Source organism: Gorilla gorilla, chromosome 21 (assembly GCF_029281585.2).
Source record: "Gorilla gorilla gorilla isolate KB3781 chromosome 21, NHGRI_mGorGor1-v2.1_pri, whole genome shotgun sequence".
Classification (NCBI taxonomy): domain Eukaryota; kingdom Metazoa; phylum Chordata; class Mammalia; order Primates; family Hominidae; genus Gorilla; species Gorilla gorilla.
In genome coordinates, this window is record NC_073245.2 from 30,244,583 (window position 1) to 30,272,404 (window position 27,822).

At 42.7% G+C, this 27,822-nt stretch overlaps 1 protein-coding gene and 1 long non-coding RNA gene across 17 annotated transcripts in view; one reads left to right on the forward strand and one right to left on the reverse strand.

Annotated features, from left to right (window-relative positions):
- CFAP61 (cilia and flagella associated protein 61) overlaps positions 1–27,822 on the forward strand; it is a 306,901-nt gene that overhangs the window by 188,317 nt on the left and 90,762 nt on the right. For 12 of the 16 annotated variants that reach the window (XM_063702312.1, XM_063702315.1, XM_019017258.4 and 9 more), the window contains 3 exons: positions 5,072–5,170; positions 10,527–10,695; positions 21,785–21,959. In XM_063702312.1, the coding sequence (XP_063558382.1) occupies positions 5,072–5,170; positions 10,527–10,695; positions 21,785–21,959 (443 nt within the window). Of the gene's footprint in view, positions 1–5,071; positions 5,171–10,526; positions 10,696–21,784; positions 21,960–24,288; positions 24,465–24,804; positions 25,367–27,822 lie in introns of those variants that run through there. The other 4 variants (XR_010132306.1, XR_010132305.1, XM_063702322.1 and 1 more) reach the window with 4 other exon arrangements.
- LOC129529200 (uncharacterized) lies at positions 13,383–26,711 on the reverse strand. The gene is made up of 4 exons (XR_008674662.2): positions 26,368–26,711; positions 18,527–18,625; positions 17,192–17,452; positions 13,383–14,993 (listed from the first exon to the last, which is right to left on the reverse strand). It is a non-coding gene; the product is annotated as an uncharacterized lncRNA (long non-coding RNA).

Consider the following 27,822-nt stretch of genomic DNA (forward strand, 5'->3'; position numbering starts at 1 on the left):
GGTGATGTCCAGGTGTCTTAAGTATAGTTTTAAGAGAAATTTGCTCTCAGAGGGATTGAGAGAGATCAAAGAGGAACTTGAAGAGAAGATAGGTTTAATGGGGAGACATGTCTCTTCTGACTCAGGGGAATGGAAGAACGCTCTAGACATGGTAAGAAGGAAACATAAAAATGCCTGGTGACCAGTCCCCATTTTCTTTATGACATAGGAGATGTGCTCACCCGAGAATGAGGAAGGGGGATAGTAAGGATAACAAGAGGGGTTACAGTAGAGAACTTGAAGGTTGGAGAAAGGCCCAGAACAGCAACAATGAAGAATGTAAAAAGATTTCAACTTGGGCTAAAGAAAAAGAGTGGAAACCTGTTTTTTAATGTATTAAAATTCAAAAAATGCCTCTATCCCCCCCAAAATCTTTGTACTATATCATTATAGGTTAGGTTTTTTAAAAAAACTACTTTGTTGTTTTGGGGAAATTTTAAATTGTACAACAGCATAATTTAGGATAATGCAGTGTGGTAGTTTGGTAATTTATAAATCATTTGATCCATGTTGTTCGATAATTCAAATGATTCAAAACCAAAGGGACTGTCTTTGTAGTAAAAGATGTAGCTGGATAATTATTAAGCCTTCTACTTACATAGAGATGTAAAAAAGGCCTATATATAACTATTATTGGTGTAACATAAACCACATATCTATCATATAGCACCCAAAGCTGGGGTAAATTTTAACTGCTTGTGAGTATAAACACATTATTATTATTATTATTAGCATTTTTATTAAATGGTAATAAATAAGAGACAAGTAATCAGTGTGTACTTGCAGACTGTCAGCCATAAGTAGCTGGGTTAATTGTGACCTTTATGTTATTTGAAGATATTAAAATTTTTTATTCTTATTATTAGAGGATAAGATGCACTCAGTTTTCTTCTTATCAAATAAGAATATTCATTCTTAAATGACACTCATCCTTAGAGACTTTAGAGCAAAACCTCTCATAATATTGAGCTATTTTTAAATGTCAGGTTCAGTTGAGTTTATTGCATTTCTGGCCTGCGCCATCACCAAAAGTCTCCTGCTTTTAGTGCTACTTAACAGATTGTCAGTAAATTGATAGCAGTTCCACATTTGGAACATTTCCAATCTTCTCATGGGAAAGGAGGGCAGGTGTTTCTCTCTGACTTGGTGAAGGCTTCTTTTTTGGCATTTGGTTGATTGAAGGGGAGGTGTGAACTAAGAAGAGATTTTAGAAAAAAAAATCTCATCAGCATGAACCCTATGAAAAGATCAGCTCACCCATGAAATTTTACTGACTTTAACCAGGGGGTGGATTTGCAGCAAGAGCATCTTAAATCCTGATGGGCAAACACGGAGTGAGCCTTGAGCATGTGAGTTCTTCAGAAGTCTCTACTCAGGTGCACTTTACCTGTAGGACTAGTTAGAGGGAGTATTGTGGGTGCCTGGAGTAGGGCGCTGCCTAGGGCCAGCAGGCCTGGCTTTCTTTCATAGCTGGCACTGCTTATGAGCTTTGTAACCTTGAACAAATTACTTACCATTTCCAACCTTGATTTTCTTACATATGAAATGTGGATCAGAAAAACCAGTCTCTTCCCTATCCCTAGCATAAATTGTGTAGAAGATTAATCTCTATGTGAATGCCTATGAATGTGCCTTGGGCTCTGGAAAGCCTGATGCAAATATAAAGCAGTTTTGCTCTTAAAAAAGAATCCTCTAGAATTTCCTCGCAGATGACACTTTTTGGTATCCTGATTTGAGGAACTGTGTGTATCTGAATGTAATAAAGCTAATGTCAGCCAATGGGAATTAGATGACCTTTGGATCCCTCTGAACAATTTGAGATCTACAGGACAGTACAGGCAGAGGTAAGGTGAGAGGATGCTGGAGCCAGGCATCCTGGGTTCAAACCCTGCCTCCAGACTTACTAGCTATATGGTTGTATTAGTCTGTTCTCACACTGCTGATAAAGACATACCTGAGACGGGGCCATTTACAAAAGAAAGAGGTTTAATGGACTTACAGTTCCACATGGCTGGGGAGGCCTCACAATCATGGTGGAAGGCAAGGAGGAACAACTCATGTCTTACATGGATGGCAGCAGGCAAAGAGAGAGCTCGCGCAGGGAAATTCCTATTTTTAAAACCATCAGATCTCGTGAGACTAATTCACTATCACAAGAACAGCATGGGAAAGACCTGCTCCCATGATTCAATTACCTCCCAACAGGCCCCTCCCACAACACATGGGAATTATGGGAGCTACAAGATGAGATTTGGGTGGAGACACAGAGCCAAACCATATCATTCTGCCCCTGGCCCCTCCCAAATCTTATGCCTTCACATTTCAAAACCTATCATGCCTTCTCAATAGTCCCCCAAGTCTTTTTTTTTTTGAGATGGAGTTTCACTCTTGTTGCCCAGGCTGGAGTGCAATGGTGTGATCTTGACTCACTGCAACCTCCGCCTCCCCAGTTCAAGTGATTCTTCTGCCTCAGCCTGCCAAGTAGCTGGGATTACAGGCATGCGCCACCACACCTGGCTAATTTTGTATTTTTAGTGGAGACAGGGTTTCACCATGTTGGTCAGGCTGGTCTCAAACTCCTGACCTCACGTGATCCACCTGCCTTGGCCTCCCAAAGTGCTGGGATTACAGGTATGAGCCACCATGCCTGGCTCCCCAAAGTCTTAAATCATTATAGCATTAACTCAAAAGTCCACAGCCTAAAGTCTCATCTGAGACAGGGCAAGTCCCTTCTGCCTATGACCCTGTAAAATCAAAAACAAGTTAGCTGCCTCCTAGATACAGTGGGGGTACAGGCATTGGGTAAATAAAGCCATTCCAAATTGGAGAAATTGGCCAAAACAAAGGGGTTACAGGCTCCATGCAAGTCCGAAATCCAGTGGGGCAGTCAAATCCTAAAGTTTCAAAATGATCTCCTTTGACTCCATGTCTCACATCCAGGTCATGCTGATGCAAGAGGTGGGTTCCTATGGTCTTGGGCAGCTCCACCCCTGTGGCTTTGCAGGGTACAGCCTCCCTCCTGGCTGTTTTCATGGGCTGGCATTGAGTGTCTGTGGCTTTTCCAGACATACAGTGCAAGCTGCTGGTAGATCTACCATTCTGGGGTCTGGAGGAGGGTGGCCCTCTTCTCACAGCTCCACTAGAAGTGCCCCAGTAGGAACTCTGTGTGGGGGCCCTGACTCCACATTTCCCTTCCACACTGCCCTAGCAGAAGTTTTCCATGAGAGCCCTGCCCCTGCAGCAAGCTTCTGCCTGGACATCCAGGCATATCCATACATCCTCCGACATCTAAGTGGAGGTTCCCAAACCTCAATTCTTGACTCTGTGTACTCACAGGTTCAACACCACATGGAGGCTGCCAAGGTTTGAGGCTTGTACCCACTGAAGCCATAGCCTGAGCTCTACATTAGCCTCTTTCAGCCATGGCTGGAGTGTCTGGGATGCAGGGCACCAAGTCCCTACACTGCACCCAGCATGGGGACCCTGGGCTCAACCCACAAAACCACTTTTTCCTCCTGGGCCTCCAGGCCTATGATGGGAGGGGCTGCTGTCTCTGACATGCCCTGGAGACATTTTTTCCATTGTCTTGGGGATTAACATTCGGCTCCTTGTTACTTATGCACATTTCTGCAGCTGGCTTGAATTTCTCCTCAGAAAATGGGATTTTCTTTTCTATTGCATTGTCAAGCTGCAAATTTTCCAAACTTTTATGCTCTGCTTCCCTTATAAAACTGAATGCCTTTAACAGCACACACGTCACCTCTTGAATGCTTTGCTGCTTAGAAATTTATTCTGCCAGATACCCTAAATTATCTCTCTCAAGTTCAAAGTTCCACAAATCTCTAGGGCAGGGGCAAAATGCCACTAATCTCTTTGCTAAAACATAACAAGTGTCACCTTTACTCCAGTTCCCAACAAGTTCCTCATTTCCATCTGAGACCACCTCAGCCTGGACTTTATTGTCCATATCGCTATCAGCATTTTGGCCAAAGCCATTCAACAAGTCTCTAGGGAGTTCCAAACTTTCCCACATTTTCTCATCTTCTTCTGAGCCCTCCAAACTGTTCCAACCTCTGCCTGTTGCCCAGTTCCAAAGTCGCTTCTGCATTTTTGGGTATCTTTTCAGCAGCGCCCCACTCTACTGGTACCAATTTACTGTATCAGTCCATTCTCATGCTGCTGATAAACATAAGTATACCCAAGACTGGGCAATTTACAAAAGAAAGAAGTTTAATGGACTTTCAGTTCCACGTGGCTGGGGAGGCCTCACAATCATGGTGGAAGGCAAAGAGGAACAAGTCAGGTCTTATATGGATGGCAGCAGGCAAAGAGAGAGCTCGTGCAGGGAAACTCCTATTTTTAAAACCATCAGATCTGGTGAGACTTACTCACTATCATGAGAACAGCATGAGAAAGACCTGTTCCCATGATTCAGTTACCTCTCACCAGGTCCCTCCCACAACACATGGGAATTATGGGAGCTACATGATGAGATTTGAGTGGGGACACAGAGCCAAACTATATCAATGGTCTTCGCAAATTACTTGCTTCAGTTCCACCTAAAAAAAATAGGGATAATAGTATTACTGACCTGACTGGACTCCTGTAAGGACTAGATGGGGTAATGAGCCATGCAAAAGGCTTGACTGGAAGCAGTCATCAGGGTTAAGCTGTGATTGTTATGCTTCCAAGCAGTTTATGATTAATAGTAGTAGTCTAAAATTTAAACTTCATACTAAATTTACCTCCCTCCCAATTTGTTTTAGTTTTACTTTGAAAAGCACATTTTAAAAACCTGTCTCATTACTAATGTGTAGCTTTCTGGAAGATTCTATAGTTAGCAGCTCCAGCGCCATCTTCCTTTTTAACTTGAAATGGTTGGTTCTATCTGAAGGTTCGTGCAAAGAATTAGTAGCTCCAAAAGCAATTCAACAGTTGGATGACACGTGATATAAAGTTAAATTGAATTATGATAAACTTTTGCTAAATTGCACTTAACTGCTTGTTCTTTTTCATTTTTCTTTTTCTTTAGCTCTCACATGAAGTTTAATAATCTTACCCTAATTTCAACTCATGGACTCCCAGGAAAAAAACTTCTGGACACTGAACAAAGGAAATTTTTAGCCAGCGAGTATGAATTTTATTTGCTTTTTCATTCTGAGGCCTAAATGTCCTACTCTGTGTGCAGTCTATTTAATGCTAAATAGTAGATTTCAGATTGGAAAAGGAGAAGTGGTGGGGCTTTTCTACTGGAGTTCAGACATCACTTAGGAGATACAAGTACCAGTGTGTTCACAAGCAAGTGGCCATGAGTGGCAGGCCAGGGCCACCGGTTTGTATCCGTGGGAAGACATCTGCCCTGTTCCAAACAATGGAGCCTATGGACCCAGCCAGCCCTGCCTTTGGGCTCTGAGTGACACTACAGGGCAATGAAGGTTGGTGACTACATTTGCATCTGACAGGGTGCCTGGCTGGGATATGGGTCCCACAGCTACCCTGGCCATTTGTACTCAGCAGCTGATCAGGCAAAGAACTTCCATGCCAGTCTGGGTGAGCTTTATTGTCTTCATCCCAGTAGAATCACTATTTGACAACATCTGTTCTGGAAAATACCATGTCTTTATCACATAGCTTTCATTCATTTTAATTTCCTGTAGCAAAACATGGCTACAAGAAATATTAGTTTCTCTGCCTCTAGAAACAAGCTCCTAATTTTTCCAATAAGGAGGAAGGAAATTGTTCCCTCCCAGGGGATTCATTTTAGATTCCATGATGAAGGGACCCTCTTTCCTCTGTGAAAAAGACTCGTTTTGCCTTCGAACAATGAGAAAAAACACAACTTCCTTGCCAGCAGAACGGGTTCGTTTCCACTTTATAATTTTATCAGACTATAAACTTTTTTCTGAAGGATGTCCTTATGATACAAAAAAGGGCATGGGTTTGAGCCAGGAGGATGTGGATTCAGATCCTGCCCCTGCCATGAAGGGCCTGGGCAAGGAATTTCATTTCTCTGAGCTTTGCTTTTTTTGATCACGAGCAGTACATGAGAAGCCAAGCTTGCTGGATTTTTTGTTAAAGTTAACATAACACCAACTTCTGGCCAAGAACACATTCTCTCCATTTCCCTCTTTCTAAATTACACGATTCGCAGGAAATGCTGGTTTTATTGGCAGATGTCTTAAGAGGAACTTAATTCCATCAGCGTAGTGAAAGTTTCCCTCAATCCCATGTTGGGTGTGTTTCAGGAGAAACAGCTACTGAGGGGGCTTTCTGCAGGTGTGACACTGCGTGGGCAGACTGAGTGGGTGGAAGCCACCGGCGTCCCTGCTGCTGTCCCTGCCTCCACAGTCTCAGCACAGCAGCCAGAGCAAGGCTGCGGAAAGCTGGCTCAGATCACATCGCCTCCTCACCGCCCAGAACCGCACTATCCAATATGGTGGCCACTAGCCACGTGTATTTACATTTAAATTATTAAATGAGATGAAAAAGTCAGCTCCTCACATTAGCCACATGTAGCCAGTGGCTACCATATTGGATAGAACAGATAAGAACATTTTCATCATCGTAGAACGTGCTGTGATGCTCCAGCCTAAACTCTGTCTCCATCTACTTAATTCTCCAGCCTCACCTTTTATTATTTTTGCCCTTTTTCTCCCCATTTGAGCCACACCAGCCTCCTCGATGTTCCTCAGATGCAACGGGCAAGTCCCCACCTTGAGGTCTCTGCTTTTTGCTCTTAAATGTTACCTTTTCTATGAGGTCTATCCTGACCACACCATTCATTTGAAGCCAACACCCCAACACACTCCAGTCCCTCATACTCTGCTCTGTTTTTTTCTTGCTACTTAAATCCTCCTAAATATTGTATTATTTGCCTTTTGAAATAATGTTTATTCTTCATATTTATATCCAGAATCCTTCAACTATAATATAAACACCACAAGGGCGGAAATTTTTGCCTTTTTATTCATTGATTCATTGATGTATACTCAATACCTGGGACAGTCCTTGGCACATAGCAGATGCCCAGTAAATAATGTGGAACAGAGGAAAGTTACCTCCAGAAATACCTGCAAAACTCCTCTCAAGCAAGTGTTAGGGACTAAATAACACAGCCAGACCCCTTTGCATGGGTAACTGCATGTCATCACATTTCTTAGAAACCACATATTTCAGTAAGATTGAACCATAAATAGGAGATGTCTTTCAAATGGTCCTCATAACCCCAATAAAGGAAATTATCTCTGATCATGGGGTTTCAAAATAACAGGTGCAAATGACATTCATAAATTTAGTAATTTAAATCCCTGATTCCAAATACTAATTTTGAACTTGTCGTTAACCATTGTTTTAATTTATTATTGTTAGAATTTTTGAACTATTTCTGTCTTCTTTCCCACCGCCCCCGTCCAGCCTCTTGTGGAGGTGCTAATGGCATGTCTGGGATGCAGCCGAAAGGAAGGCAGTGGGAGAGGAGAAGGAACAGGAAGCAGGAGAAATCCACTAATTGGACAATCAGCACTGATTAACTGAAAGTTAATTGTGATAGTCCTTTTTCTAGGAGTGTCACAATTAATCTTTTATGAGAATTTCTAAGGTTCTTTCCAGCTCGGAAGAGTCATGATTCCACGAGGTGCAGGTCTCCACTGACTCATCTGTGGCCCCCAGAGCTTGCTTCTAACTGCACACCTGGAGCTTTGGACTAGGCTTTTGACCACAAGGTTGGGGGCACTATAACCTAGAGCAAGCTGCTACTCATCTATGCCCTCTTCCAGGAATTTCCCCATCCTCCATTTTTGCTTTTTATTTTTCTCCTCCTTATTATCTGTCTTCAGAACTTTCTATGAAGATAATCTTTCACATTAGTTTTGAGTCACGGTCAAGCTCACTTGAGAAACATGAAGTTTCACTGATGTGCCTTCTTTGGTTCCTTCTCTCTTTTCGGGTGAAGCGTAGTGGAGGTATTTCTCTTACCACCAAGCCATGAGTCAGGCCCTGCTATGTTAGAATATTAAAGCTTATTCATTCTACTTAAAAAATAATTTTGTAAAAATATCACTTACAGTCTTCGATATATAGTTTCACTCAACTGGTGAGGAAATTAAGGAAGGTCCAGAATGGATAGTAATATCCAGAATGGGTAGCAATCACTTATACAATGATATTTTAAACTGAGAAATGGCCAGGTAATCCCAGCACTTTGGGAGGCCAAGGTGAGAAGATTGCTTGTGCCCAGGAGTTGAAGACCAGCCTAGGCAACGTAGGGAGAGTCCCATTTCTACAAAAAAAAATTTAAATTAGCCAGGTATGGTAGCTTGCACCTATGGTCCCAGCTGCTCGAGAGTCTGAGCGGGGAGGATAGCTTGGGCCCAGGAGGTCAAGGCTACAGTGAGCCATGATTGTACCACTGTGCTCTAGGCTGGGTGACAGAGTGAGATCTTGTCTCAAGTAAATAAAATCATTCAGTGTAGTAACATATTGTAACAGCAATCACCCCACATTCTTCAACACTTCCTTTTGTGACTTAGTAAAGTTTCCTAAAAATCAGTGGTCCCCAGTGCCATTCCCACTGGACAGAGCTTCACATTTTAACTCTCAAATATGCATTCTGATGTGATCAGTGCTACTGTCCTGCTGTCATTAAAAATATCATTGTCTTCGCCTTCCACAAATTTCCCCTGAGAGCCTTTATCTTTGGGCACAGCCTCATAAAATGAATCCCTGTGCACTAACTGTATTTAACTTTTCCTCATCGTGGATGGCTTAGAGTAGGGATCTGGAGCAGATAAAAAACAATCTTTCATGGGTCTCTCACAAATGTGGGAAGCCATGACATTTCCTGTATTCCTATAAAGCTAATGAAATGGTTTTTACAAGAGAATTTCCTCTCATTATCCATTATTTTCCTGTGATAGGCCAGTCCCCGATTTTCTTTTCTTACTAAGAAGAAATTTTCTTGTTTTTAAGTCGTTTCACAGAGCCCTTTCACAGGTCCTGTAACAAGGTCTAATATGCCCCCATGACTAGAATTCTCTTTGTGTGCTAAGACCAGGCTTATGCGCAGATCAAAAGGAAGAAATGTTCCCTCATTACCACTTCAGAATCTTGTTTGCCTCCAAAGAGAGTAAACAGGGTTCTGTCTCATTAATATTATTTAGAATAATACTCTTCACATATGCATCCTGCCTAACAATGCAGCCTGTCTTACATTCTCACGGTCACTCCTTATAGCGGTCAGCAGTGGAGGAACGTAGGGAGAGCTCATTATCCTGTGTTAAGAGGTGAGGAAACTGAAGATAGCAGGAGGATGCGGAGTCCAGGCTTGTCAGCAGCACAGACCATGGCAGGGTTCTTTTTGAAGACGACTGTGCTGCCAAGCATAGAAGTGGCACGTGCCTCCAGCCCCAGCTACTCAGGAGGCTGAGGCAGGAGGATCACTTGAGCTCAGGAGTTTGAGACCAGCTTGGGCAACATAGTGAGATCCTGTTTCTAAAAATAAATAAATAAAAATGTTAGTGTTTTTATGTTAAGAGAAAAAAGGAAGAAAAGAATCATACAGCCTAAATTAAAAGAAGCACTTAATGTCCTATTACCTTAGACTCTCAGTATTCAGAACAGAATCACTAAAAGGTGGTTTACCCGAGGTCAATCCTTTCAGAAAATTCTGGAAACAACCCTCACAAAACTGTTTAAATAAACCCAAAGCCACAAGAAACCCACTCTTATCATACTACGTGAAAGCACTCAAACTCCAAGAGAGCCCAGAAAATGGAAGCCAGTGCAGCCACAGCACGCTGAAGCCATGGCATGAATGGCCGCCCCAGGCCTGCTGGCGGTGGAAGTCTCCGTTCCTAGAAAATCACCTCTGCCCTGAAGAGTGAATCCCAAAGTCTCCAGGGAGTGTACTTGCTGCGAACCTAACTCCCTAATTACTATATTCTTTAAGTAAAATGGGTTTTGTTGTTTTGGCAGGAAGCCATACGCTAATTCTCAGAATGAGTCATTACTGAAAAGTATTAGCGAATAGGAAGGGTTTTCAGTATTCAAGGATTCTGACCCCTGGCTTTGGGAATCCTCAACAATGTCACTTTCTTCCTTCTCATTCCCTTTGAGGCTGTGGTCAATACACCAATTTAACAGCTAAAGTAAATTTACAACCACTCTGAAGTAGAAGCAGAAGAAAGGTATAGTATGAGTGATTTCACACACACACACATACAAATACATACACACACACACACACACCCCTCCCACCCTCCCAGTTGTGGGCTGACCTAAGCCAGGTGGAACAATTTAGCTTTAATGGGAAGATGTCAATTTGTAACTAAGTGTTTCATAACGAAAAATCTCCTAGTATCAGTCCTGGTAAACTCACAGCAAAAGCACAGACTCAGCCCACTGGGGGACTTGAACCAGCTCACCAGATGTCTAATTAATGCCCGCTGTCAGCTGCTCAAATGTCACTTATGGAGCTTCTCTCTTTGCAGCCACTGTTTTAATGATAAAGATTATGCACTGATGTCACTGTGCTCCTGGGTTAATGTCGTGGTGGGTAGAATGACCGGCATAGACCGAGCAGCCAAGCACGTTGTGCTTTCCACGGACGAGATCGTGCTCTACGACCACCTCATCCTCTGCACCGGGCAGCAGTACCAGGTAAGGCTGGGCATAGGGGGCGCAAGCCACGTGTCTGGAGAGCTCCATGAAAGCCATTCATATGTTTACTGGGGCACACACTCTCTGGGTAAAGAGCATCCCTCTGCCTGGACAGCTGCTACTCTAAATTCATAAAAGCACCCTTCAGGGCCCACACACATAACCAGAATTATGTCCGCAAACCCTCCCAGAAACCCATTCCGAGAAAAACATTCTGCTCAAGGATAAAAATCACAGCAAGTTGGAGAAATGTCATTCTTTAAGCTGTTGTCCAAAAGTCTAACACATACTGCTCGCCCTAGCAGAATCCAGACGCAACCAGGCATGCATTTGTGGTAAATTAATTTATGCCTCAAGAGGCTAACATTTGGCTGTGGCAATGGGCTCTCGCAAAAGTATTGCAAACACGTGCACCTTCTGTCGACCCTTATTTTATTTTGTCTCTCAGTTATGAAAATAGGAAATCTGATTGATTGGTTTCCCAGTGTCCATGCTTTCCTTTTAGTTAAACTCTCCATCCACATTTGAGTAAATCATTGCTGGATACACTGAAGCTGTTCAATGTCTTAGGGCAGCAGATTTTAATATTCCACTTTGTAATATGCATGAGTGTTTCATGTAGTTTACCGCAGTAAGGTATTTCTCCAGTGACAAGAGGCTTACTCTAACTCAAGGATGAAGTCTTAGACCAAGTTTGTGAAATCCGTGGCCCATGGGCCCAAGGTGGCTTTGAATGTGGCTCAACACAAATTTGTAAACTTTCTTAAAACATTATGACTTTTTTTTTTGCAGTTTTTTTCTTCAGCTTATCAGCTATCTTTAGTGTTTGTATATTTTATGTGTGGTCCAAGATGATTATTCTTCTTTCAGTGTGGCTCAGGGAAGCCAAAAGATTTGACACCCCATTTAGACCATCTTGTGAACAGTTGTGGGATTCGATGCGAGCCTGTGTATGACAGTTTTCCTTCACATCGCCAAGCGCAGAGGAGGCAGCGCATGAAGGAGACAGGGTCTCCACCTGGGTGTTGCCACAGAATGTGCTCAGCAGCTCTAAGCATCACTTACCCTATATTTTCTGCCTTGGCCGCACATTGAGATGACCTGGGTGCTTTGAAAACACATCCATGCCTAGGCTCCGCCCCCAGAGGTTGTTTTAATTATTCTAGGGTGGGACCCAGTCATCAGTATTTTTTAAGTGCCCCACATGCTTCTAAGCTAAAGCTGAGAACCACAAGCCTGCACTTTCTTGACTAAGAATTCCTCATCTACACCTTAGAATAGCACCTCTCAAACTGCTGTGCACATGAATCCCCTGTGCTTCTTGTTAAAATGCAGATTAGGAGCAGGAGGCCATGGGATGGGGAGCCTGAGATGCTACATTTTCTTTTCTTTTCTTTTCTTTCCTTTCCTTCCTTCCTTCTTTTTTCCTTCCTTCCTTCCTTCCGGCATTTCTTCCTTCCTTCTTTCTGTCCTTCCTTCATTCTTTCTTTCCTTCCTTCCTGTACTTTTAATTCCATTTATTGTTTGATGAGTCTATTCCTGTGCCGTTAAGTTTCCATTTCTTCAGTTTCTTCTGGGCTATCTTTTTCTTCTGCGCAGCCTCTTCTGGTTTAGGAACAATTTGTTCCTTTTCAATAAGGCTCATCTCACTGTGGCAGGCAGAGCTCACACATGGGTTAACCTGACCCTGAGCTCTGTGAGTCTGGCCACACATCTTGGGTACTTTGTTCACCTGGCTATGCTCAATGACCAGAGAATCTACATGTAAACCCTTACGTTCAGCATGACTCTGCATTTTTAAGCATGTGCAGCAAACATTCAGCACTCTTTCTGGGCCACTGACCTGTGTCCAGTCCCACTGTTTGGCCTGGACGCGCCTACCAACTCCACCTTTGTAACCTCAGAATGGTACACACTGTCTCTGTCAAGTGACATCTTTCAGATACTGGGTGGCTCTTGATATATGCATACTCTGACGGCCTGAGCAGTTTCACAGGTGTTCTTCAATGAACACGAAGATTTGAACCTCTCGATTTGCCTGAGTTCACATTTCCACAGATTGTCAGGCTACTTAGGGGAACAGGAAGATGTTACATTTCTAACAAGCTCCCGGGTGAGGCCAGTGCTGCCGGTGAATGAACAACCCTTTCAGTAGCTTGGATCAACCTCTGAAGAATCTCTCTCCTCTCCTCCCCTCCCCTCCCCTCCCCTCCTCTCCTCTCCATTCCTCTCTCCTTCCCTCCTCTCCCCTTTCCTCCCCTCCACTCCCCTCCCCTCCCCTCTTCTATCCCCTCCCCTCCTCTCCATTCTTCTCCCCTCCCCTCCCCTCATCTCCTCTCCTCTCCTCTCAATTCTCAAAGGGTATAAAAGGATATTTTTATGGTTAAAGGATAAATATTTACTGCAGGGATACTTTGTTTTGATATTTAAGTATTCCTCTTACTTGTTAAAACATTAAACCAGACAGAAATACCATGCACCCCCTTAGCTTGTCTCCCTGTCACCTGCCTGCCAGGTTCCAGCTGCTGCCACGACTGCGTACTTTGGAAACTGAGTGGAAGACCCAGCCAGCTGCCCAGAGCCTCGGGCATCTGCCCATGTGTGCCCAGCTGCCCCTGCAGCTTTAGTCTGTGGCACATTAAGCTCTTGCCCTTTTTACGACGGAAAAAAATGAAATGAAGAAGTGATAAAGGGAGTTCCAATTTAATTTTTCCAGAAGGACATAAAATCAAAGTACATAGAGTGATACAGAAAGGGCAGCTGAATTCACTGGGGAGCTTTTCTCCCCCTTACCCCATTGTCTTCAACTCTCTCCTGGTTTGGTCCCAATTTTGTGATTTTCTAAAAAACAAATTAAAATAATGAAAACAGAGCTTAAACCCAAAGCAAGAAGACAACCCTTTATAAAATGTAATGACAAACCGCAACCTCTAATCAGGCCTTTTAAATGGCATGCCTCACTCTAAATTGTTGTATAATGTTTTTAACATCCAAATGCACATCACTATTTCTTATTACAAAATCCATGCACAAGGTAAAATACTACATTGCACTGCATGGCTGAGCATGAGGAGAGCTGGTCTCTCCCAGCCCACTCTTCCTCCCAGCTCTCTTTCCAGAGGCAACCAGTTTGAAGCATTTCTGTTCTTAGTTTTTCAGTGGCTACCTGCATAACTCCAAATACAGCAATATGTTTATAGAATGTCCTTCCTTGCTCTGTCAACTTCAGACATTATCTACAACCTCTCCATTTTCGAAGATGAAGATTTAGCTGGCTCACTTTCCAGACTCTATAACTCCTTCTCCAGCCCTCCAATCAATGTTGATCATTTTTGTTGGCAAACACACTCTGGTTTTGAAAACCCCTCTGAGATCACAGGGCCACTCTCCATGACTCATGGACGGTCATGGAGCAGCAGAGAGATGCCTGCCCCAGGCCTGGATTTGAGGAACCTCATAAAGAGGAAGAACAAAAATGTACCAACTGAAATCAAATGAGCTTGGTGTTGAGCATGAGAAGACTGTGGTATGGACTGTTCATGGGTGGGGGGTCACTAGCAGCTGACAGGTAGGGCAGGTACTTCCAAGCAAGCAAGAAGAAGAGCTGGGACTGTAGTATACAGTGAGCTTGATGTGGGTCGGCAATGTTACATTGTCTCCAAAGGGGTTAATCATGTCTTAGACTGGGTCAGTAATAGTGTGGCATCCAGAATGGTGCAGCCCAGGTGACAGCCTTCTACACACAGCAGGGAGGAAAGACCCATCTACACCAGTGCTGTACCTCCCAGTAAGAGACCTGAGAAAGACACTCCCCCGTGTCATTTGACAGCACCTACTATATAGAGATCTCACTTTGAGAATGATTACAGGGGAAAATAAAAGCATGCAGTCAAAGAAAACTGGCTGTTTTAAAAATGGCTGCAAATTCTTTGATGCCTCTTTCATCTAAGAGGTAGGGTCTATGTCTCCTCTCCTTGAATCTGGGCAGCCTTGTGACTGCCTCGGCCAACAAAGTGCAAAGGTTGTGACATGGTGTGACTTCTGAGGCCAAGTCACAGAGGCCATACAGTGCCTCCTGGATTGTGGCAGCAGTCGCTCCTGGAGTCCTGAGGTGCCACGTGAGAAGTTCTGATGCCCTGGGGTTGCCACGCTGGAGACGCTGTAGGTGAGCTCTCTGCCTCCCAGCCCCACTGATCCCAGCCCTTCAGCCAGCCTTGCAAGGCACTGGGCATGTGAGTGAAACAATCTCAGATCCTCCAGATCAGCCCATCCACCAGCTGAAAGTTGCCAAGTGACTCCTGTCCACAGCACACAGAATAAAAGAATTGCTCATCCAAATGCTACCCAAATTTCTGACCAACAAAATCATGGAAAGTTAAGAAAGTAGTTATTTAAGCTACTAAGTTTTAGTGTGAGTTTGCTGAACAGCAAAGGACAACTAGAATAAAAAGATAACACAGTAAGAGAAAGAGAACAATACAATATTTGGAAAAATCAGAGGAAGAACATAGTTTTGAAAATGTTGAAAAATTTAGGACACACACACACACACACACACACATTGCAGGCAACTATTTATCATCCTCTATACAATTTGATCACCTGGCCTCTGAAATGGGAGCTGAAGCCTTTGAAAGAGCAGAGGCAAAGCTGAGAAGGCCACAGATAAAAAAGGAGATGGGTGAATAAGAAAGAATTAAAATGAAATCTCCATCAGAGACAGAACTGCTGCTAAACAGTTAGTGATGCTGAAGACAAAGCACCCCTGGAGGGCAGAAGCAGAGGACAAAGGGATATGCTTGGTTCAGGAGAAAACAGGGTCTGATAGGCATGGAGGCAGCATAGAAATAATTGGTTTTCCTGAAGAAGAGACTCAAGGGACAATAATTGAAGATATTCTAGAAGAAAACATTTTTACCCGAAAAACATATTGTCCAGCTGACCACATTCTAGGCAAAATCAAAGAAAAATTTTCTCAGTTATGTTCTGACAGAATTTCAATTCTTTCTTAGTCACCCATCTCCCTTTTGGTCTAACCCTGTGGCCTTCTTAGCTTAGCCTCTGCTCTTCCGATGCTTCAGCTGCCATTTCAGGGGCTGGGTGATCAGATTGCATTGAGGATGATAAATAGTTTCTCATAGAATGGCAGGAAAAAATCGAACAAACTTCAAAAGAAAAATAACAGATTACAACCTTTCTCCCTAAAAAAGAACAAAAATAAAACAGATATCAAAATTTTTATCTCCAGCATTAAATAGCAAAAGAAAATGAAACTAATCCCACAGAATTTTGACAAAAAGTGGTGATTCAGTAACTATATGCCCACCTAAATCTCTCATATTTGAAAATAGCAGGTAGCCATTCTTTTATATACAAGGCCTCAGAAAAAATTATCTTCCGTGTTCTTTGCTTAATGTGCACTCAAAATAATTGAGATAGAAAAGAAAATTTAGAACTTCAGCCAGGCGCAGTGGCTCACATCTGTAATCCCAGCATTTTGGGAGGCCAAGGCGGTGGATCACTTGAGGTCAGGAGTTCGAGACCAGCCTGACCAGCATGGTGAAACCCCATCTCTAATAAAAATACAAAAATTAGCCAGGTGTGGTGGCGGGGTCTTGTAATCCCAGCTACTTGGAGGGCTGAGCGAAAAGAATCACTTGAACCAGGAGGCAGAGGTTGCAGTGAGCCGAGATTGTGCCACTGCACTCCAGCCTGGGCAACAGAGCAAGACTGTCTCAAAAAAAACAAAACAAAACAAAACAAAAAAAACAAAAAAACAAAAAAAAAGAAAAAGAAAGAAAATATAGAATTTCATAGTAGTATAAAAGGACAGGTGGCAAGCACCACAAACAATTTAAAAATGTAATCTAAATAATTGTTGTAAATCTGAGAATAAATGCAAAATAGAAAATGACTCTTAAGCTAAATTAATCTAATAAAGACCAAGAAGTTGTTGAAAATTGGGAGGGAGGTGGCAAGGGAGGAATATGCATTGTTTTAAGGGGAGAAACCCAAGAGTACTATTTCAGTGTTGACTCCTACATTTAGAAGAAATAAGATTAAAGAATCCTTTGAAACGGCATGAAGGAATTCACCTTCCCAACACTGCAGAAGATAAAAGGGAGAAAACAAAGGAAAACAGACACAATGGTTAAAAGTGAAGGTGTAAACCAGAATGACATAAGGAGAAAAATTCATTGAATGTCATGGGTGGATTAGGGTTAGGGCTTCAAACCACCCTGTTATAAGAACCAAGACTCTGTTTTTACACTTAATTCAAAATATAAGAGAAATACCCAATCAAAGGGCAACAAAAGCTTAAAAATAAGAAGATGGTTCAAAGTGCACCAGCAAAAGACTGTCAGGCAAATTTCACACAGCTGTTAGAAACAGCAATAATATTAGTGCCCAAGAAAGTGAATTGGAGAAAGAAAAGCATGAATCCTGACCAAGGGTAAAATCCATGATGAGAATATAGAGGTCATGAACTTTTTACCTGCCGAACATGGTTGTATCAGAGGATGGCCACAAAAACAGAAGTGCACTTGCAATATGACCTTCGTTCCTTGGAGTCCCATTGAAGAAGGGAAGGAACAAGCTGAAGCACAGCGAGGGAGGGGCTCCGTCACTCCAGATGCGCAGCCAGAGGAGTGAAGATTCAGGGTGTGCAGGATGGCCAGGCAGTCTTCAAATACTTGAAGACTTTTCATATGGAGAGCGAAATTAGTCTTGCACATGATGGCTCTGGGAAACAGATCTAGACAGGCCCCAAAAGTGATGGGAATGCAGTGTTTATTCATCCCGAGGAACAGCTTTCCGATAGAGTGAAAGTCTACTCCAAAGAAAACAGTCAACCCTAGGAGACAGGAGCCTGCTCCCAGGCAGCCTCAAAGCGGGAGAGCACCTGACTGCCATTGAATGTTTACCGCGAGACAGACACATGGTAACAGATGGAACTCTCACCATACCCTGAGGTCGCTGCCATTTGCATCCCCATGTTGTAGGTTAGAGAACCGAGGGTGCTGTGAAGCTTAGGTAGTTTGCCCAGGGTCAGTTAGTAGAGAGGTGATAGACTAGGGTCCAAACTCAGGTGGTCTGGCCCTGGATCAAGCACTGTCTCTGTTTTGTTCTCTTTCCCTCTCCTTTCCCTTTCTTGTTGCTTCCCTTTATCTCTCATTGACATGGTGCAGGGCTTATACTTGATGGCTTTTAAAAGTTATTACCACAGAGATTCTAGAGCTTAGTATTTACAGCTACAGTCAAATAAACAGTTCAAAAAGAAAAAGTTTATTTCCTTCTCTCATTAAAAATAAAAATATCTGGAGAAAAGCAACCCAGGCCCGGTAAGGTGGCTCCCTGATGTCAACAGGAACCCAGGCCCTTCCATCTTTTTTTTTTTTTTTTTTTTTTGACAAGTTCTGACTCCTGTCACCCAGGCTGGAGTGCAGTGGTGCAATCACAGCTCACTGCAACCTTGACCTCCCCGGCTCAGGTGATTCTCCTACTTCAGCCTCCCGAGTAGCTGGGACTATACAGATACATGCCACCAAACCCAGCTAATTTTTTTTTTTTTCTTTTTGTATTTGTAGTAGAGATGAGATCTCCCATGTTTCCCAGGCTGGTCTCAAACTTCTAGGCTCAAGGGATCCGCCTGCCTCAGCCTCCCAAAGTGCTGGGACTACAGGTGTGAGTCACCATGCCTGGCCCTCTTTCTATTTTTAATGTGTGGTTTCCATTCTCAGCATCTCAAGATGGCTGCTATGTTCCAGTCATTCCATTTGCAAGAGGCAAGAAAGAGGAAGGACTAGAGCATGATGACTTTTCTCATTACCTCATCCAAGGACTCCTGCTTGTATCTCCTGACCACCTCTTAGGTCTTGAGTTGGGAAATGCAGTTTTTCAGCTGAGCATATTTCCCAAGAGTCTGTTACTAAGAAAGGAAGGAAGACAGAATATTGGGTTAGGCAGCCAGCAGTCCTAGCCACCGTGAGTTATTGCTGAGTGATGGTGGCACTGTGCTATGGCAAATCAGTGTGGTTGAAAAGTTATCTGCTGCTCTCCACTCAAAAGTTAGTGGCACTTCAGTTAGTGGCAGAGAACCCTCAGTTTGGATAACCAGTCCTCATGGCACTTCATTAAATATAACCAAGCCCTTATATTAAAGACTGTTCTCTCCCTTGCCTCTTTTACCTTTTCAGGGCTGGTGACCTCTCTTGACCAACAGGAGTGTATGGGTGTAAGAAACTTCTGCTAGCTTCTTCTAAATGTCTGCCTACAAACTCCTCTTAGTGTTTAAATCTGCTATTCAATGAAAGAAAACAGTATGTGATGAACCATTCAGAAAGGAAGCTTCTTTTTACTTTTCAGGCTGGATAGCTCTGTGTCCCCATAAGCACACATGGAAGAAGGAAATTTCTTGTACTGGCTTCTTCTCAATGTCTCCATACAAATTCTTTTTCTGCTAAAAGCTTCCATTCAATGAAAGAACACAGTAAATAATGAACTGATCACAAAGCAAGCTTCTTTTTCCATAGATCGTTTTCTAATTAATTGATGTCTCCTAAACTCTGTGCAGACAAATTTATTTGGCTTTGGAATTTATAATTCTAGCTTCAGTTTTGCCTACTTTGTGAAAATGCCATAATCCCATTAGTTTTTCTTTAATTGCTCTTATTCTTTATAGTAGAGAAGTATGCAAAACAACTCTACACATTTAAGTGCTCACAAGAATTATGTGGATTATCAGAATGCAATTACATTTCAAGATTGTAGTGAGCTAATTTTCAATCTGGACCTTACTCTTTTTTCTCCTCTTCCTTTTTATTTTTGCCTAAACACCACTACTTGAAATGATAACTCATTGAAACTTTTATAAATGAAGTAGCTCTCAATTTGTTCTTTAGCACTGCCACTTTCCGCCAAGGCTTTTTCACTTGTTAAATCATGACTTATTAAACTGATGTAATGTTACCCAGATTTTATTTTCTTTTATGCTACAATGCTCCTTGTAGTTCCAGTGAGGTTTCAAAAGCCCGAAGCACAGTATTCAGTATTGTGCACGTCAAACTTTTCGCCAATGCCTTCAGTGGGCTGCTTTATAATAACTATGAATATAATGCTATCAACATTTTAGTGGGGTATTACTAAACGAGCTATATTACTAATAAGAAAACTTTACCTCTGCAATTTTGGTTACAGTAAATGACCATTATTTATTTAGTTGTTCCCTTTTGCTAAATATAATTTCACTGCAGCCTCTTAATGGAGAGAGAATATCCAGCTTTAAACATTGGTTCTGTTTTGCTGGTTCATTTTAATTTAATCTAGTTTGAAATTGCATTAAATACATCACGGCAATGTACTAAGGCTTTACAATTTCTATTGAGGAAGTGTATAACCAAAAGTTTCCTGTCAGCTGGAGTTTAGTCAAGCCCCATGAGTTTAAGCACCAGCCAGCATTTGCCTGCTTGTCAAAGGAGAAAGAACTTCCTCTGCCCCAACATCCCTCTTGACTGCAAGTAAACTTATTGCCTGTCATAACTCTAGGAGTACTCTTGCCTCACAGCCCTGAGGTCTTAGACCCTGAGTGCAGCAAGCCAGTGGGTATCGGTCTTCCACCAAAGGCCTCAGGCTCCCTCTAGGCTGCCCCTCTGCTTGCCCCCTTTTTCTCCTCATAACTGCCACCTGGCAGCCAATTAAAAATCAGAGGGACCAAGTGGTGGCCCATTTGGGGAACCTCAGGTCACTATGCTGTTTTATTTGGTTTTTGCAATGACACTTCTTTGTCTGATTTTAATTTCAACCAATATAATAAAAAATCAGGAGTCTACATGAAAACCCAAGGGCCTGGCATTTCTTGGGAAGTCAGATCTGGCCATACTGGATCCATACTCTACACTGGCAGCAACTAGATGGAACTCAGTCATGGCTGAAATCTCTGGCCCAAGCACAAACCCTCCAGTTTGCCACAGTATCCTTGACAAAGAAGACGAGTATCAGCTATCATCCTCTATTGTGTTTTTACTGTTACTTTCCTTACAGTAGAGGAAAGTTTCTGTTCCCACACACATCTGCATCAAAAATGAGAGAAAGATGGAGGGGAATAAAGAGAAGGAGAATATTTCTCTGACAAGACAAGGAATAATCCTATACTTTTCAAAAGTAAATAATAATCTGTTTCTTTCCTTTTCTTTTCTGCCTAGCCCCTCTATACCCTTAAATTTCAACCCCAGATACAATTTCTGTGGCAGATTATTTTTGCCAAAAATGGCCACCACATCCAATTCATTTCCATGTCCTCTTCCAGAGCCTTGCCCCTCCTACATGAAGAGGTGGAGTCTAGGTTCCCTCCCCTGGTCCTGGGCAGGCCTTTATGGCTATCTGCATGAATCGAATATGGTGGAAGAGGCACTGCTCAACTTCCAAGACTAGGTTGGAAAAGAATATGGACCTCTCTCTATTGGCTCTCTCTTTCTCAGAACACTTTCCCTTGGAACCCAGCCACCACGTTATGAGGAAGCCCAAGCTACATGGAGAGGCCACATGTAGGTGTTCTGGCCAACAACCCCAGCTCAGATCCAGCCCTTAGCCAACATCAACTGCAAGGCAAATCATGACAATTTGTTGTCACATTTGAATACCCAGCATATTTTCCAGGGGAAAGGAAAAGGATTGAGATAGTTTAATTATCTTCAGATGATTTCAGCCCCCAGCCCCTGAGTCACCCCTAGCCTTTGAGTCTTCCTAGCTGAGGCCCCAGACATTGTGGAACAGAGACAAGTCATTCCCCACCTTGCCCTGTCTGAATTACTGTCTTGCATAAGCTGGGAGCCTAATGGTTGATTTTTACCACTGAGTTTTGAAACAATTTGTTACACAGCATTACATAACTAGAGCAACTCCCTCTGAGAATTGTTTCTAGGTGCTCTTTCCACCTGTTTTTTTTTTCTTACTTCAATTAAAATCTGATTGATTGTATCTGGGAACAGAAAAAGACATACTGAACATTGCTATGTCTATTTTTTTTTTTAACCACTGTCACCACTTTATCTATTATCACTGAAATAAGCATTTCTCTAACATGCTTCAGGTCCCATGCCCTACAGAGGCTGATATTAGTCAACACCTGACAAACAGGGAGGTTCCCAACAGCAGTCAGCGGCGGTACACGGGGAAAGTTCCTTGCAACCATTTCACTCTCAATGAGGAAGAGGATTGCTTTAAGGCACTGACTTGGATAAGGAATAACTCCATCACCACAGAAGGTAAGGATGTCGGTAACCGTGCATCTCTTCAGAATAGCGTTTTATTTTTATAATGAGTCTCATTCTTCATCTAGTTCCAGTATATAATTAGTGCCTAATTAATTCCAACCAAATCATTCATCTGTCATGCTTTGTTTTCCAGATTAATTTACAACTTGTTGTCATTTTTGGATACCCAGCATGTTTGCTGGGGGAAAGAAAAAGGCTTGAGATAGTTTAATTATCTATAATTATTTTATTATACAAAATGAATATCCGAAGAGCAAAGCATGGCTAAAATCATTAACTAATTAAAGAATAATTTAATAAGCAAACATGTTTAGCAATTATATGGAAAATATGTCTTCTTTTCTGAAGCTGAAAAGACCTAGGAAGAAAAGGCCTGTATTGGAAGGGCTTTTCTTCTTTTCACACAACCCATTGTTCTCTTTCTTGGTGTTGCCTGAACAGTTCTTCCCACAAATACACAGACTCGAGTTGCATGCCACTTTTTAAATCGAAATGAATAAGGGAAACATTTGTGCAAATGCCTCTGCCACTCAAAAGTGTATTCTCAAGCATCTTTCTATTGCTTGAATTTCATTGAAATCATTCAGCTAGTGAAACAACCAGAAGAGAGCCTGGCTACCTTTGTGTCTTTAATTGAAACCTAGGAGTCAAGGTTTGGAGATAACTTAGAGCAGCCCCTTTCTTTTGCCTAAAAATGAGAAGATGGTTAGTGACCTGGTTGAGTTCCACAGCCACCTGTGGTTTAGAGTTCAGTCCAGGGATGTAAAACCACTAAGTGCCCAGAAAGTGAGCATCACTGTGTAAAATTAAACATGCTAATTTATTTAATACATGTATATAAATATAATCTAATTATATTTGTTAATACATTAAAATTAAATATAATTTATTCTGATTTTTGGTGGACCATTTAGGTATTAACTTTTGCCAAGTTATAACATTTACTGCATTAAGAAGTTACTAATTTACTACATTCAACATTTTAAAATGAGTATCAAATGGCATTCAGTATGTTGCTGGATTCAATTTGCTGATACTATTTATAGGCTATTTGCCTCTAAATTCATAAATGAGATTGACCTGTAGTTCTCTGTTTTATGCATTGCTTGTCAGGTTTTTGGAATCAAGGGTATGCTAGTCTCACAAAGCATTTCTGGAAGCTCCCCATATTCTTTGGGGATCTGAAATGCAAAGTAACTTAAGGGTTGGACAGAAATCACCCATAAAACCAACTAAGTCTGGAACCTTTGGGTAGAGGTGGGATATATAGATAGATTATACTGGCAACCCAGATTTTTTAAATGTCATAAAGTATTTCATACTTTCATCCGAGCTTGGAATTATTTTCAGTTTTGCATCTATGTATGTTTAAACCTATTTTAGCCTTTTAGTCATTCTGTAGAAATCACCCCATGATCTATGTAGACTCAGAGTATTTTCTTATCAGGGAAAATTCTCTAATCCATGGGTTGGTGAATTTTTACTGTAAAATACCAGATAGTAAATATTTTAGACTTGGTTGAGCATGGTAGCTCATGCCTGTAATCCCAGCACTTTGGGGGGCCAAGGTGAGAGGATCACTTGAGCCCAGGAGTTTGAGACCAGCCTGGGAAACGGGAAAACCCCACCTCTACAAAAAATACAAAAATTAGCTGGGCATGGTGGTGTACACCTGTAGTCCCAGCTACTCGGGAGGCTGAGGTGGGAGGATCAATTGAGCTTGGGAGTTCAAGGCTGCAGAGAGGCATGATTATGCCACTGCACTCCAGCCTGGGTGACAGAGCAAGACCTTATCTTAAAAATTTTTTTTCTTTTAGACTTTGCAGGCCATATGATCTCTGTTGCAACTCTTCAACTCTGCCCATTTAGTGAGCAAGCAACTATAGACAATATGTAAATGAATGGGCAGGGTTGTGTTCTGATAAAATTTATTTATGAAACCAGACATGAGCTGTAGTTTGTAGTAACCAGCTTTTAGCCATAACATTTTTGATTAATCATTACCATTTCATGAAGTCCAGACCTCCAAATGTACTATAAGTTCCCCAAAAGCAGAAAAGCCAGTGGTTCAAGACAAAATGCACAGTTCATCTTTAAGACTGCACCCAATCCTGTCAGCCTGCAGTGCTGTGCTTTAACTTTGAACCTTTGTGTGTTTTGGTTGTTCGGGCTAGGGAGCATTTGACCAAGAAAAGAGCCTTCGAAAGTGGCACTGCAAGGTCTTAAGGTGGAATATTGAAAGCAGAGAATTTAGAAACCCCAAAGCAAGAAGCGCTATAGTCTCTTTCATGTGCCTTTGTATTGTCCTCTTGGTTCTCAGATGGAGGAAGAGCATCAGTGTTATTCCGCTGACTTGCCCAGTTGTCAGGGATGGTGATGCTGTGGTGCCCCCTTAAAGGGAAATGCTTTTTCAAGATTTAAGACTGACTCCCAGCAGCCAGTGCATAAAGCCATTTGGAGTGCCTGCTTTTGTCCACCAAATAGCCAGGATAAGAAGTATGTGGAAATTAGTTTCCTGTCTTACATGTAGGTGATTTTCTCCAGGTCTGGTGCTTAATGACTCCCCCGGGCACCTCTCAGGTAGGTGCTCTTAACACTGAAATGCTAGGACCAAGCTCTGGGAGCCTTCAGGGAAACCTGACCTGGCCAAGTTCATTTAACTCTGTGTAGAGGCCCTTTTCAAGTAAATTCTCAAGTAAAAAAAGTTAAGAAAAAATGTTAACATCTTGCCTTAAAAAAACTTTCTCCTCTTTGTATCTTTTCTGTAATCCAGGTCATACTCAGACATAACTTTAGTCCCATTCAGACCTTATTCTTGCTGTTATTATTCTTGCAGCATCACTGGATCACAGTCCAAATCTCAGAGCAGAGGAGGCCTAGGACAGAAAGCCCGTCCCCACCTGAGCCAAGAACCAACAACCACAGACAGAATTATACCCACAGAGGCCCCCAGGAAATGCAGCAAAGAGCAGGATCCAGCGTGAGAGGAGGCCTCGAGGTAGAGCCTCCTAAATACACCATTGGCTTCTCTGGCAGGCTGAAATACATTTAGCTGGGAGGGCATTCCATATAGAAATACAAATTCATGCCACATCACTTCAGTCACCTTGTGACCTCTATTTCTTAACTGAGACTTTGGGTATATGATACTTGAGTTTCATTGCTGAGCTTTCAAATCCCTTTTCATACTGTGGAAAGCCTAGTGATCTTTCCAGAACTGCATTTTGAAAAGAATATAGCTGTTGCAGCATTGCTTCTGAGACATCTACAGTACCATACTTGGCTGAAGCTCCAAGCCATTTCTTTGATAATTTCAGCTCTACTCTATCTCAGTGTCACTTGTATCCAGCATAGTGCCTGGCACATAGTAAATGCAAAATAAATGTTTTACTGAATGTAAGTGAAGACAGTTCAGGATGTAACTCTTTTCCTTACCTCCCACATGGTGAGTTTTATCAAAACTTTTTGTATTCGGCCTACCTGGAAATAGATGGTCAATTGAGATGAAGACAAGAGAACCCTTGAATGAAATTGAAGCTATTCTTTAAAAATTCATCCTTAGTAATGAGAGTAATAACATGCTGGCTACACAGGGTGAGTTAAGCTCCTCCTCACGAATAACAGACATTTATAAAGTCAGTCTAGCTCAGGTTCTGGAGTCACGTGACTTGGGTTCAAATCTTGGGTCTGCCGTTTCCCTGGGTAAGTTACTTAACTGCTTTGTATCTCAGATTCTAGATAATACCTACCTCACATGGGTTGCTGAGAGGGTGAAAAGAGATAAATGAGATTACATGCCATACTCAGGACAGTCTCTCATACATAGAAAGAGTTTCATAGAGGCTGCCATTAGCATTGCTCTTACTTCTATGTGTGATGGAATTAAAGGTACCCTAGAGTAGAAGTCTCAGCCCCTGCCACCAGGGCCCTGATGAAGTTGAGGATATCAGTCTCTATTTAAAGACAGGGATCCGTGTACACCAGGTGCCAGTCAGCTATAGAGGCACTGTGGCCTTCAGGAGAGCCCTGGAGGCTGTGAAGTTTGGAGAAGGCCTCCCCGAGAAAGGAGGATTTGAGCTCAGTCTTGAAGAGGGACAGGATAAGAAGAGAGAGAGGCTGGGGGAGTTTGGATTGTGTCCAAAAGACACTGGGCCAACAACATGGGCTGGGCAGAGTCTGTGAAGGGCAGCAGCAGGAGATGAAGCCAGAGGCATGGGCAGGGACAGACACTGGCGGGCCGCAAGCACCCAGCCACGTCCAAGTTTAACTGGTTACCTTTCAGGGATGGGAGCTGACCAGGCGGGTGCCGCTGTACACACATAGCACTTTGGGAAAATGGCCTTTCCATCTGTAGTACCCATGCCAGCAGAGAGAAGGTGACCACGGGAGAATGGCTTACCATGGATGGCAGTAGCCAATAGAGGCGAGGCAGCTGTGGATGCAGGAGCTAGCTGGAAGTGGCCACCCTTGCTGCATGTGGTGGTCTTGCTGACACAGCCACTGCTAGCTTATTTCCAAGTCAGCTATGAGATGGTGGTGTTGCAGGGCTTTTCCGTAGTTCAGCTAAAGATGGGGTCCTTGTCCGTCCCGTGGCCACGAAAATGTAGCCTCGCAGACGGTTTGAAGGGTGAGTAAAACAGGGTTTTACTGGGTGAAAGGAAAAAAATGGGGTGGAGGAGGGGGAAGCAGGATCCTCCGCAAGGCCAGCCGGCTACTTGATTCCCAGGTTCCACACAGGAAGAGGAGGGGCCAGGCTCCTCCCCACTGCAGATGGCATGCATTTCCGGAGGCTCCACCCCAATGTGCAGGCTGGTTGGAGTTTTTCTAGGGACTCCCTCCCACCTGCCTGTCTCATTGGCATTTGAAGCCAGAAGCTCGAAGTCTGGCACATGATGGAAAGCAAGGAGCAGGGCTGTGCTTATGCACGTTTGAAAGGTCGCATGGAGCGATCCGTGACCGTCCTGGACATTTCAGTCCTTGCTTTTTCTTCATGTCACCCTAATAACACCAGGAGGAATGTGGACAGTTTTCATCATAGTTTATTTTTACTCCCTCAGTGCTAATTTCCCCTTTTTTAAATACTTTAGCATGTGAGTTGGGGCAAGGGAGCTAAGGACAGTGAAAAATAGTTTCATCGTGTCCCACTGGCTGTGGTTGGGTGACATGTCCCTCCGGGAACCACACCCTGAATCCTGACAAACACCAATGCTGATGTTACTGAAGCCCAGGGATGTGAGGGGAGAATGGTGGATGGATTGTTCTAGAACAGTGGATATTGGTCATCAAGAACAAGAGATATTCCCAGGAGGAAGTCGGCTCTCCTTTGAACTTCTACCCATTGCAGACGCACACAGATACCACCCCAGAGAGTAGCTCCTTCCCACAGTCACTGTTGTATTTCACATCTTCTGCTTCCGAAGGAGAACACAGTGGTTCTGTGATGGAATTAGTCCATCCAGAGGACATGGTTTTCCGGGCTCTAGAGTTGGATGAATTTATAGAAGTAAATTACCCTAAACTATTAGAACTGCTCTAGTGCCATGGAGAAGAGCTGACATCACAGGCTCAAATGCTGCTTTCAACTGCAAACAAAACCTGGAGTGTTCTGCTGGGGGGGTTTCTGATAGAACCCAGCAACCCGATACATTATAACAATTTATGGCACTAATTGAAACTAATTGAAATTCATCTGCTATTACCTCTGTACTTTCCATGAAAATGAAAAGTAGGATGAAAGTAAAGTAAAAAAAAATAAACTGCCTTAATGGCTCAAAATGGATCAATTATTTTCATCTTTAGCTAAATACAGTTTACTGCCTTATTAAAAGCATGTTTGTAGGAAAAGTATAACATT